Raw genomic sequence first — 14,088 nt, 5'->3', positions numbered from 1 at the left:
CTTCTTTTGGTTTTCTATATCCAGGGTTGTTTCCATGTGTTCTTTCTTGATTGCTTCTATTTCCATTTTAATTCCTTCAACTGTTTGATTGTGTTTTCCTGGAATTCTTTCAGGATTTTTTGTGTCTCCTCTCTATGGGCTTCTACTTGTTTATTTATGTTTTCCTGGAATTTTTCAGGGATTTTTGTGTCTCCTCTCTATGGGCTTCTACTTGTTTTATTTATGTTTTCCTGGAATTCTTTCAGGCATTTTTACATTCCTCTCTGTAGGCTTTACTTGTTCTCTAAGGAGTTCTTTCATGTCTTTCTTGAAGTCCCTCCACATCATGGTCAAATATGATTTTGAAACTAGATCTTGCTTTTCTGGTGTGTTTGGATATTCCATGTTTGTTTTGGTGGTGGAATTGGGCTCCGATGATGCCATGTAGTCTTGGTTTCTGTTGCTTGTGTTCCTGCGCTTGCCTCTCGCCATCAGATTATCTCTAATGTTACTTTGTTCTGCTATTTCTGACAGTGGCTAGACTGTCCTATAAGCCTGTGTGTCAGGAGTGCTGTAGACCTGTTTTCCTGTTTTCTTTCAGCCAGTTATGGGGACAGAGTGTTTTGCTTTCGTGTGTGTAGTTTTGCCCCTCTACAGGTCTTCAGCTGTTCCTGTGGGCCTGTCTTGAGTTCACCAGGCAGGTCACTCGCAGCAGATCAGTTGGTCTTACCTGTGGTCCCGAGGCTCAAGTTCGCTCGCGGGGTGCTGCCCACGGGTTCTCTGCGGTGGCAGCAACCGGGAAGATCTGCGCCGCCTCTTCCGGGAGCCTCCGTGCACCAGGGTTCCAGATGGCCTCCGGTGTTTTCCTCTGAATCAGCAATATGTGCAGAGAGCAGTCTCTTCTGGTTTCGCAGGCGTGTCTGCCTCTCTGAAGGTTTAGCTCTCCCTCCCACGGGATTTGGGTGCAGAGAACTGTTTATCCGGTCTGTTTCCTTCAGGTTCCGGCGGTGTCTCAGGCAGGGCTCCTGCCTCTCCTGGGCCCTCTCCCACGGGAGCCCAGAGGCCTTATACGGTTTCCTCTTGGGCCAGGGATGTGGGCAGGGGTGGGCAGTGTTGGTGGTCTCTTCCGCTCTGCAGCCTCAGGAGTGCCCACCTGACCAGGCGGTGAGGTCTCTCTCCCACGGGTTTTGGGAGCAGAGAGCTGCTGCGGGCCGGGATCCGAGGGTGTTGGACTTCCGTAAACACAGGACGTGCCGTCCTAGAGGAATTCTGCCTCCGCGGTGTCCCGAGATCACCAGGCGCTTTTTGCAGCAGAAAAGTTGGTCTTACCTGTGGTCCCGAGGCTCAAGTTCGCTCTCGGGGTGCTGCCCACGGGCTCTCTGCAGTGGCAGCAACCGGGAAGATCTGCGCCGCCTCTTCCGGGAGCCTCCGTGCACCAGGGTTCCAGATGGCCTCCGGTGTTTTCCTCTGGAATCAGCAATGTGTGCAGAGAGCCCTTACTGGGACTTTTAAATGGTTCCTTTGATGTCTAACTTCTTAGCTTCTGTTTACTTTCATTTCAATAGAATGCTCCCTTAAGTCTGTCTTTCATTTAACTATAACCAAACACTGACTGAACCCCAAAGTGCCAATGTTTTTCTCCTAATACTTGGGTCTAACCTTCATAGAGATGAATGTGTCTCAGTCCTCCTCTCCCAAGGGATGCATGATTCACTGGGCTGGAACCAGGGATTTAGTTCAAAAAAAAAAAAAATCAATTGACCTCAGAGTCTATTAAGCTAAAATACTTTTTGTCCGAAAGGACAAGGAAAACACATTGAACATAGTGGTTGGCATTTGTGTCTGTATTGTATAACAGTAGTGAAGAATTAAAGTGGAACTTTCTTAGTGTTTAGAAAACTTGACATGTTTAAATTATTAGTGATATTTATTATAAAAGAGTAGTTACAGAATATTGGACTTCTGTTCTTCTTTCCAAGGGACAATGCTCGTCTACTATTAGAGCCATGGGCCCTGGGAATATTGGACCACCCTAAAGCAAAAGAGTCCAAAGGTGTTATTTTATAAAGTAAAAATACATAAATAGAATCAATATAGAATTTTCCTCAGCAAAGTCAGAGAGTAATAAAAACTCATATTTCACAAGAGGAATTCATTAAATGACATTGTATTAGATACTTCAGATTACTATGAAGTATATCTTGAGGGTTTTCACCACAAATGAAAAATATGTGAAGTAATACATATGACTTGACTTCGTCATCCTACTTAACATCATGTTGCACATGACAACAAATTAATTTTTAATTTCTCAACTCAAAACAAGCATGCAGTCTTTAAAAGTTGAAGAGGTGAGTTGAAGCAATTGTTCTCACGATTAGCTGCCACTGACATACGAAGATGTCATTTTACTTCTGCTACAGGTTAGTAAGTTTCTAATAAGGAAGATAATTTTGCCTCGAATTGTCTGCATTCCTTAGCACATTTTTTGAGATAGAAGCCTGGGGAGCTCATCCATTAGGAGGCCTCAGTGTAGGCACATTGCTCTTCTTCTGTGGCGACTATAGGGACCTCAAGCCCTTTAGAATAGCAGTTTCCCAAAACCAATTTATTAATACAAGTTCAGTAAATATTTATTGAGAATCTGTTAAGTGCCAGGCAATATGATAATCTTTGAGACTACAAAGGAAATCGAAGTTGTGTTCTGAAGAAGAAAGTAAGCCAAATAGCTATGCAATTTTACCCCACACTGAAATTCTTCTGAAGGGAATTCAGGGGGTTCCTTAGAACGTTCCTGACCCAGGGCCTAGGATTGTAGTTCAGGGTTAGCATTACTCATCTAACACTGTACAAAATCACAATTCAAGAAAGTAAGAAATCGTTTTTTCGATACTCAAACATTTTTGTGTATATATTGTCACAGAACTGAATATTTTACAAACCTTTGAAAATGTTAAAGCATTGATTCTGTTGTTCCTGATCAAAATTATCAGAGGATGACCAGAAAGGGGATGCACAGTTTGTTCATCGAATTAACTGATTTAAAATATAGTGTACAGAAAAATGTTTAAAATAATGGATAAAATGAGGTCTGAGGATGCTTTTAAATTTTCAGGTATTTTTACTGTACGTACTCAAGAGGCTTTTTGCCCTACTCCAGAGATATTCACTACCTGACAGAGTAGTTCCTATCTGGATGGATTTCTGTACTGCCATATTTCCAATAATGTGGGTCTAATAATCTCAACAATTGTAGGTCAATGAGTCACATGTAAAATGCTCTATATGAGCCTGCACTTAGGCTTTAGAAAGCTCATGCCAGGTAGAAACAGATGATTTACAAAGAATTGTGGAATTGAAAACCTGACCATCAGGTGCATTTCTGGGAAAGCTTAAAAGGACTGAAAGTAATATTCTGAGCCTAACGTAGGTCTCCAATTGATGTGCCAAGAGAACAAATGCAAGCTGGGCATCTGCATGCTTACTGAACACTTAAAGATGACACAGAAAAACCAAAGCACCTGCTTAGCTCTGCATAAAGGACAAGTGATTGAGATTTTCTTTAAAGTGCACATGTGTAGTAGGAAAATACTGCATTCAAAAGTAATCATCCTAGACACTGTTCTTTATTTCTTTAATTGACATTTTCTTTTTGTAAGATTGCATTACGGACACACAGGAAATGCATCAACGGGTTTTTACAGTAAAACAAAATGTATGATAGTATAACTCTATCCAAATCAGATTCCTTGCACTTCAGTTTTTTCTTTCATGTAAAAAATTTACACAGCACCATATTTGTGCTTTGAAAAAAATATGTATACCACCAGCATAGCTATTTTTTATCTCCATGCCATCTAGTTACAGATTGTTTTATTTTCTTATTTTCTTTTTCCTTTGGTGCCTTTTCTTTAGTAATTATTACATTCATACATTGTATTAGTGTATATTGATATTGATAATTTAGTTTATGTGGACCAAAAGTAAGTTCGTGATTACCAGGAACAGTGCTGTCCCAAGCGAGTATGGAGAGCATGAGCAAGCAGCTGCTGCAGTCATCTCCTCTCTTTCCTTCACAGCCATTCCTGACCCCAGGAGTGATGAAAGTGAGAACATCTGGAGTCCAGAAGAGGTTCCAGAAGGAGCAGAGCATGATGACATATGGGATGCTCGAGAAGTCCCAGAGTAAGTCATATGACATCAGGAATGTGTCTAGATACTTAGGTTGATGTGTCATCTGATACTATTATATTTTTATAAAATTCATGAATGAATTGCACCACATAATAGATAAAACTACAGTGTCATACAGAGATCATGCGCAATTATTTTTCCTGTTCTAGAACAAAAACAAATAATTAATTAAACACAATGCCTTTCTATTAGTTATTATTTAGCAAGAGGAAATTTATATTCAATTTCAGTTTTGTTTAATGGAGAACTACCAGTGAGAGAAAAACAGCCATTAAATTATAAAAATTCATACACTCCAAATGACAATACTATGTTTGTGTGTCAAAGACCTACTTTTAATTACTCAGTATTCTGTAGCTTCAATAAAAGGCTATGTCCTCACTCCAATTATCAATTATTATGCAGACTTATTCACTAGAACTTCCGGGGCTATGCTCAGTATTCAGTATATTTTGCAACTGGAATTCAATCTTTGCTTTGCAGCCTTTTCATACTAAGTCTTTTCATTCTGATCAAAATTCACTCTTTTAAGGCACCAAAATAATATTTACATACACAGATAAAATTCATGATTAAATGAATTTAAACATTTATGCCTTAAAATCTTGAGCATTTAAAACACGTTGAACTAGAGAGCAAGTATTGCTGACTTACAATGTACTTTGTTATAGTATACCCTACTAGTCTCATATAGTATATTATACATATACATAGCACATTTTCTTTTTTTTCTTTCTTTTTTTTTTTTTTATTAACTTGAATATTTCTTATATACATTTCGAGTGTTATTCCCTTTCCCGGTTTCCGGGCAAACATCCCCCTCCCCCCTCCCCTTCCTTATGGGTGTTATGTACAACAATGCTAGCAACCAGAGCTTCCAGGGACTAAGCCACTACCTAAAGACTATACATGGACTGACCCTGGACTCTGACCTCATAGGTAGCAATGAATATCCTAGTAAGAGCACCAGTGGAAGGGGAAGCCCTGGGTCCTGCTAAGACTGAACCCCAGTGAACTAGACTGTTGGGGGAGGGCGGCAATGGGGGAGGGTGGGGAGGGGAACATAGCACATTTCTATTAGTTCTAGGCACTTTGTTTTGTGTTTTGTTTTAGAGTGGGTAAGGCCCCAGTCTTTGAGCTAGCCTCAAACTAAGATCTTTTCTCTACCTTCAAGTGTTCATCTTCTTGTCTGGCCTACTTTATTCTGAAAGACTTTTATGACAAATGATCTGTCAACATTTTTACGTCTAACTCCAAAACTGCCTAAAATATTTTTTAAATTACAATTTTATATTAGTTTTGAAAATAAATGCAATGGTAGATCACATATAATTACTTGAAAGGAAAGATACAGCTTTCAAATAAATAAATCCATGATTTAAAACCATTTATCTGAATGTTATTATTTTCTTGGTCCATGTCCTGGTTAGAGTTACTATTGCTATGAGGACACAGGATGACTAAAGCAGTTTGTGGAGAAAAGGCTGAACTTTGCTTATACTTCCACAGCACTGTTCCTTATCAAAGGAAGTCAGGAGAGGACTCATAGGACAGAAGCCTGGAGGCAGGAGCTGATTCAGAGGCCATGGCTTATTCTCGACAGCTTCCTCAGCCTGCTTTCTTATAGAACCCAGGCTACCAACCCAGGAGTGATACCACCCACAACAGACTGGATCCCCCCAAATCAATCACTAATTAAGAAAATGCCCTGCAAGCTTGTTATGGCTTGATTTTACAGAGGTATGTCCTCAATTGAGGCTCTCTCCTCTCCAGTGACTCTACATGCGTTAAGTTGACATAAAACTAGCCATCCCCCACCATGAACATTCTTTTAAAACCTGCTGATAAAGGCATCAGACAATTTGCAGATAATCTTAATGTCTCACATCATATTTTGGAAAATTATCCATCTCTTTGTTGTTAGATGAAAATAAAAGTAAACTAGTTTAGGTATAATACTTGTTAAGTGATTCACATACTTACTACAAAATAAACACATTCAAAAGGAATAAAGTTTAAAAAAAAATGTCAAACTTCTCATCCTGCTCTGGATACCCTATTTAAAAAAAAATCTAGTTTTTCAATTGACAGAATTTACTTTAGATCTTTCAAAAGAAAATTCATATTGGGATACCTATATTGTAAATCCAATTTTTAAATGAAAATAGGTACTTTTCATTTAATATATCCTGATTACAGTTTTCCTATACTTTACTCCTCCCAGTCCCTCCTCACTTGCCTACAATTCAGATCCGACCCCTTCATGGCTCTCATTAGAAACTAAACAGCCTTCTAAGGGATAATATAATATAAAATATAATAATATTTAAAAAACCAAACACAACGGAATAGAACACAACAAACAAGAAGAAGGAAAAGTCACAAGAAACATATATAGTCACCGAGACCCACTTGTTGACATTCAGGAACACAAAGCTGGAAGCCATAGTACACAAAAGACTTGTAGGGTAAAAATGAGAAAAAATAAGTTAAAAAAAAGATAAAGTTAAAGTCAAATAAAAAGTTCTGGTATGACATTTTTGAGACATAGAACCTCCAGAGACACCACTGAGTTTGTTTTCTATTAACTTCTACTGCTGGACATGTGACATATTTCTATGTCTAAAGAATGAATAAAGTAACCCTTAAGTTTTGTGGTACCCACATATCTATATGAAAGTCACTCATTTGTCATATTATAGAATAAATGTCTCCCATCCATATGCAGCCAGCTCCAAACTAGAGTCAATGTCCACTTTTCATCCAGACATTTGAAGTTCTCCAGAGAGAGCATCTGTCAAAGTTCAAAGTGAGTAATAACTCCAGTCACGACACGAGCAAAGCTGCTCTACAAGAATTTTTATCTTGATTTTCTTTTACCTTATGGATATACACTTCAAAAATGCCCTAATATGGAAGGAAGAAAATGGATAAAGAACATGGAGGTCACAAAAAGAAGCATTGCAAGTGACCAAAGGGAAAATAATAAGGGCCTAAGCCGAGTTACTGGCTTGAACAGAGTTATTACTTCAGGGAGTTTGAAGGAAGATTTAGTAATTGATTAAATATGAAGAATGGGAAGAAAGCATTAAAGAGGATGCTAAACTTATTATTTAGGATTGTAGATGGAGAAAAACAGTTTGGTGTTGGATACATAAACTCTGAGGTGCCTTAGAGACCCCAAGGCAAATCTACGAAGTATGAACTAGGAAAAATGTACCTTTTGCTCAGGGTACGTGCAGAAACTTGAGAAATTTCATTTTGAAGTAACATGCATGTAATTTAGTTCCTTCCATTTTATCTTAACCTGGATGAACCTTTATAAATATTTGGTAGACATCACAGCTTATTAAGAGAAAGGAATTCCATGTCAAACAGCTACTTATTGATACTCTCATTCAAACTTGGGAATTTCTGCTTCATTCTTGTACTTTATTATTTACGAACTGTAAGAGAGTAAACATAGTTTCCAGCCTTATAATGTGCTGTCACACTATTTCTCTGGGTGGAATTGACAATTTAAAAATAGCTTAGAGATCTGAGAGTATAGGTCGTTGCTAAAACACTCTCTAGCATGTGTGCGTGAGGCCCCCATTTAGATCCCAAACACTGAAAGAAGAGAGGGGCAGCAAGAGGAACAAGAAGGAACAGGAAGTGAAGAAAGAGAGGAGGGGGAGGGGGAGAAAGATGAAAAGAAAAACCCTGTGAATCATCGTTTCATTCTATTGGAAGAACTAGTGTACCTTCTAGGTGGGAGCTTCTATCCATTTTATCCCTAGAACAAAGGAAGTGTTTGTGAATTGTGTGTAGGGGCGTGTGCAGAAACGAAAGACTTCCATGTATAAAGCATCCCATTGGACTTGAATCTAAATCCTATAGTCCAGCTGTCAGAATTATACTACCACTGTTTCTGTTGTAGAAGCTTAGAAGCACAAACAACCAAAGAGATCTGTTCACAACTGTGTCGTCCATAAGTCATACAAATGTAGAAGCCTGTGCATTTACAGTGTCACCAAAGTCACATAGTGAACGACAGGCAGGATTGAATCTGAACTGTCTTTACATTGTAGTTTAAAGTCATCAAAGGAAGTTTTCTATCTATGCATCCATCCTGCAGGTATGGGTCCAGTATTTTTCTGAGCCAGTTTATTCAAGGAATGTTTTGTTTTGATTTTACTTGTAATTTTATTGGGCATGTACTGTAAGTTCCTTTAACCCACATTTGGCATAGAACTGAAGCAAGTAAGCATTGTTTTAAACAGTATGTACAAAAAAATACAGTCCTGCCCCTCAGGGTTTAGAGTTTTGATTGAATTTCTAGGCTTCTATTCCTTTGTGAACTACTAGATATTTGAAAAATAGTGAGGACTTAATCTATTTTAGTCTGTGCCTTTCTTTATGTTTTTGTGCTAACATAACCTCAAAAGTCCTCTGTTTGTTTTGTGTGATGTGACAGGAAATTGTTCTTTCACCTGAGTCTTGTCATTGAAACTGATATTTTTTTTCAGTTATGAGATTGTGTTCCAACAAACGGTGGGAACTGAAGACGTGTACCTAGGATTAACAAGAAAGGATCCTTCAACAGCATGCTGCCAGGAGCTGGTGGTAAGCTTCACCTCTTTCTCTCAATTCTGTATTGAACAGTATAGATAATGAACTACCATTTCCATAACATTGTAAACAAATATATAAACTACAAATGCTGTCTGCTATACTTAACACACCAGGACACTGGTGAGATCATTTAAAATGGATCACATCAAAAAATCACCTAAGCTTATCTATGTTAGACAAAATTAACAAATAAACACGATAAAGCATATGACCAAATATACCATTTCTAGTCCTATTGACAGATTTTAATCATACTGACTATTCTTCCATTCTAGTTGTGTCCACTTATCTGACCAGTTATTACTGTCTGATGTGCTGACAAGCCAAATGGGATAAAAGATTTCCTTCCCTGAATTGTCCTTTTCTGTTATTTCTCTATTCTTGGGATGACTCAGTCAGTATGCAGTGAGGAGCTTTGAAAGGTGTTTTCTTCGTGATTTTCGGGTCTGATCGTTTTTACTAAAAATAACTGTAAAGTATTGCCTAGTTCCCTTATTTGAATGATGAAACAACACATGGGGGGCCGTGTCACCATTTCTGTAACAACAATGGCAATGCCAATAATAGGAATGATAGCACTTCAGTGTTGCCTATTCGATCCTTGTAATGATTTTGTTGAAAAGTCTGACTCAACCCTTGAATGTGAAATTCAGCACACTTTGGCAACATGTACACATAATTGGTGTCTTTATATTTTAGATCAGGAACTTTTCATTTTTTAAAATCCTTTTCCTTCTCTTACATGATAGAATGCTGAGGTATCCTCAGGAGATACTTAATATCTTTTCTCAAAAATAAATGAGAAATGGACTGTCCTTTTGGCAATAGCTTCAAGTTTTCTCTTATTAACAAAATCTAAGACATTCAATTGAATCAAGTAACATAATGGGAATAGTGACTGTAAGTACCTCAGGAGATTTTTTTCAAACTTTAATGAGTTAAGATTTCAAGTGATCTTGAAGAAATTAGCTCCCAGGGTCTTAACAGTAATATTCAAATTTCTCTCCCTTAAATTACTATAAAATTATGTTTTTGATGTCTAGTGTTGGTGATAGCTCTAAACTCTGGAGAAATTCTAGGCTCTAAATAAATAAAACTGTTGCTAGTCTATCCGTTTTTCTTATGCAAATTGCTATTAGTTTTAATATTAAGGGTATCCTGAATAAATGATCTTGGAAACAAAATCACATCTTCTCCTATCAGGAATATACAGTTTATCTAAAAGCAAATAAAATATATAGAGAATATTTGTGCCTTCCCTCAAGTGAATTTATAATCAACTAAGGGGAAAACCTAATAGAGATAAATTGACTTTATTATTAGCAATTAAACTCAATATACGCAATTTTAAGTCTAATAAGGAGTTCAGATTTGGATAAGGCATAGACCCAAATGAAAAGCAACATCAAATAAAACATTGTTTGTGTCATGGCTCCCCCCCCCCTGTGTGTGTGTGTGTGTGTGTGTGTGTGTGTGTGTGTGTGTGTGTGTGTGTTGTGTGTGTGTGTGTGTGTGTGTAAGACGCTGGGCTGAAGGACAACAGTTTGGGGTGTCATTCTCATCCCAGAAACATGATCCACCTCCTTTGAGACAAGGTCTTTCTTTGGCCTGGATTTTACCAATTAGGCTAACGTGGCTGGTCAGAAGGCCCCAGGGAGCCCCCTGTCTCATCAACCTCCTCAGCCCTAGAATGAAAAGCATATACCACCATGCTTGGCATTTTTACATAGGCTCTGGGGAGACAAACTCATGTCCTGGTGCTTACAAGGCAAGTGTGTTTACAACACTTGCCCCACTCTATGCCATTTCTATACTTCTTTTTTCTTACTGTCCATTCTTTTCATATTTATTCTACATCTTTAAATACTTAATGAATTCTAACAAACTTTGTCTTAAGTGCTAACAAACCTAGAGAAATCAGAAATAGTCTATATATTGATTTTTTTAGAAAGAAATTTAATGTAAAGGCGATAGACGTCTCTTTTTAAAAAAAAATCCTTGGGGTTCTGTACGGTTAGTCTATGTGTGAACGAATGTAACAGGTACAGAAATATCAGAAAAAGATCAGTTAACTCCATTTGGATGAATAGGATTTCTACAGTGGACAACATGCAAAGAAAGGTCTCCTAAGCAGAGATAAGAGTATTTAAGAAAGTGCACAAGCATGATATATTTGAGTAAATGATGACTATAACAAGAATCAATAATAAGTCTGGGCAATTTATACTAGTACACTGACTACCAAAACACATTTTTTTAAAAAAAATTAATTTCATGACTTAGGTTGGAAACACTTAGGTCAGAAATAATAAGAGAAATAGCAACATGCAGAAGGTCATGGAGTTTGAATTGTTACACAGAAAATAATCAAACCCCCCAATTTTAGCTTGTATTTCTTTCTGTGAGTAAGTGAATAGTGACCTCCATTTTCGTTGCTTAACTCCACTGGCAAGACTCAGAGTAAAGAAACTGTTGATCTCCTCTGTGCTGGTTAGTGTTTTGTCAACGTAGCACAAACTAGGGTCATCTGGGAAGAAACCTCACTTAGGAAAATGCCGCCATCAGATTAGGCCATAGATGACTCAGTATATGTATTTTCTTCATTGATGATTGATGTTGATAGTCCCACCCCACTATGGGTGGTGCCACCCTTGAGCAGGTGGTCCTGGGCTGTAAAAGAAAGCAGGCTGAACAACCACAGAGAAGCAAACCAGCAAACAGCACTCCTCTGTGCCTCAATTCCTGCATACAGATTCCAGCTCTGACTTCTGTCAGTGATAGAATCTGACACATCTCCTCCAAGAAGGCCACACCTCCGAATCCTTCCTAAACAATCCAAAACCTGGGAACCAGATGTTCAAATATATGAACTCTGGGGACCATTCTCATTCAAATTGCCACAGATATATTTCTCTATACCTCATGAGTCTGTACCTTTAAAAAAATTGTCCTTTTTAAAAAAAATTTCCATATTTTTTCTTTTTTCTCTTTCTTTTAAAGATAAGGTGTTTCCGTGTAACAGCCCTGGCTCTCCTAGAACTCACTATGTAGACTAGGCTAGCTTTGAACTCACAAAGATCTTTCTGCCTCTATTGCTCAAATGCTGGGATGAAAGCCAAGCACCACCACTCCACTACCCAGCTCCTTTTCATTGTTTATATTCTCTATCTCCCCCGACTCAGGTCTCCCCTATATGGATTTTCTATAAATATCACTGACTATATTGTCTTAGAATACTTGCATATCATTGCTTGCTATAATTTCTTAATTTAACAAATGCTCAGAGATCTCACTATGTGCCAGATGCTATTGATGGACCACACAGTGGATAAATAATGTTGAAAAAATAAACAAATCTCTCCTTCTCTCTTACTGACAAGACCAAGCAGTCCCTCAGCAGCAATGCAGTTGGAGCTGCTCGGCAGACTGAACAGATTTTTCACAGATTCCTCAACAGGAAAACAATGACACCCCCCCAACGGAAGGAGATTATTACTTATGCAGACAGTGCTAACAAGATCACTCTTCAATCAGCTCCTCAAATCCTTTACTCATAGGATAATATCAAACTAAAAGGGTCCAGATGGCAGGTAACCTGAGCAGTAGGGTAGACTGTTGCTATAGGGCCAACTCTGCACTACAGCTAAATATTTTATAGCTGGCCTCTCTACTATATACTTGATATGTGTATGTATAAATATATAAAATGTAGGCTATAATATATACATATATAATATACTTGCTATATATACTATATATGATATAGACTATAAAATATATACTTGCTATGTATACTATATAGCAAGTATATATATGTATATATACTATATACTTGTTATATGCTGTATCTGTACTCAGCATAAATGGAACGGGAAATTCTGTGCTTTTCTAGAGCTAAGAAACAGTGTGACAAACTGTCTCCTGGCAACCTCCTACAGGATGGGGGCCTCCTATAAGGTGGAGAGACAGATAAGAAATAGCAGTGAGACAATTCCTCAAAAGTTACCTATCTTCCCACATTCCCAGAGGATTCTAATATGCTCTGTCAAGACCTAGGTCATCCTATAGTCTAACCTTGCTTACACAGCCTATATGGACACTTCAAAGTCACTAGAGTGGCATAGTAGACACATTTCCCTACACTATACAGAAATGATTTTTGTCTTGCTATTAACTTTCATTCAATAGTAGAAAAAATAGCACATGGTTAATAGAATGTTTATCATGTGCTAGGCATTCCTCCAGAAGCAACACATACTGTCTTCATAATCACCACACCACACCCGACATGGATGTTATTATTCCTCCCATTTTACTGATTAGGGTATGCAAGCACAAGCAGTTAATTTAAGAGTGTACTTGTAAGATCTGTCGGAGCTAAGGCTGTTGGAATCTGATTGATGTATGGGTAAAGTGATGTGAGTGCAAAGAAAGGAAACTCCACGTTATTCAGCAAGGGAGAATGCATTCGACCTGGACATTTGAAAGACAGATGGTGTTCTGTCAGGCAGCAAAGGATGAAATGCATTCCGAACAGAATGATAGGTAAGAATAAAGCCATGACAGGATGAGAGCAGGGGGTGTGCTTTCCCTTTCTTTTTTTCTTTTAGAGTTTATAATATGACTACATTTCTCCCTTCCCCTTTCTCCCTCCAAACCCTCTCATGTACCCCTCCTTGTTCTCTTTCCAATTCCTGGCCTCTTGTTTTCATTGTCATTTTCAATTGTCATTGTATGCTTCTGTGCTTTCAGAACTATTTGTGAAATTCTTAGAGCTCCAGAATCCATGTAGACAGGGAGCAGATGAGACAGAATAAATGAAGTGGAGGCAGATTTGAAAACCCTTGAATGTCATCCTAAGTGGTTTGGCTGAATAATGGGCCCCTCAAATTCCTGTATGGAAACCCTGTTTCAGCATGATAAAACTGGAAGATGATGCCGTTAGGAAATAGATTCAGGCCAAATCCTGTGAGGCTCTCATGGTGGGCTGAGTGACCTTATAAGAAGAGACACTAGAAAGTTTGCTCGCTGGTTTTCTACCATTCTACACAGGGGACCACATATACACTAGGAAGAAGCTCCTCACGATAACCAACCCTATTGTCACTTTAATTTCTGATTTCCTGGCTGCAGACCTGTGAGAAAATGAAAGTTTCTTTCTACCATTTCAGTTACCACATATTTGGTATTTTGATGTGGAAGGAAAAAAGAGAAAAATAGCCCATTAGATGTCAGCATTCCTGTTTAGTGAATAAATATTTTAAGGAGGGCAAGTTCAATGATGGTGGCTGTATTTCAGAA

General features: G+C 38.1%; 2 protein-coding genes across 2 annotated transcripts in view; both read left to right on the top strand.

The window, feature by feature from the left end:
- Positions 1-14,088, top strand: part of LOC116888646 (collagen alpha-5(IV) chain-like) — a 760,537-nt gene that overhangs the window by 488,423 nt on the left and 258,026 nt on the right. The gene's annotated exons all lie outside the window — the stretch shown is intronic.
- Positions 1-14,088, top strand: part of Dnaaf6 (dynein axonemal assembly factor 6) — a 51,997-nt gene that overhangs the window by 16,361 nt on the left and 21,548 nt on the right. Inside the window, 4 exon segments of the mRNA XM_032889934.1 lie at positions 1,959-2,009; positions 2,011-2,032; positions 4,059-4,164; positions 8,682-8,778. Coding sequence (XP_032745825.1) covers positions 1,959-2,009; positions 2,011-2,032; positions 4,059-4,164; positions 8,682-8,778 — 276 coding nt within the window.

The sequence above is a fragment of the Rattus rattus genome, chromosome X, assembly GCF_011064425.1.
Source record: "Rattus rattus isolate New Zealand chromosome X, Rrattus_CSIRO_v1, whole genome shotgun sequence".
Classification (NCBI taxonomy): Eukaryota; Metazoa; Chordata; class Mammalia; order Rodentia; family Muridae; genus Rattus; species Rattus rattus.
The sequence above is the reverse complement of the archived record's forward strand: the minus strand, read 5'-3'. Positions and strand labels throughout refer to the sequence as shown.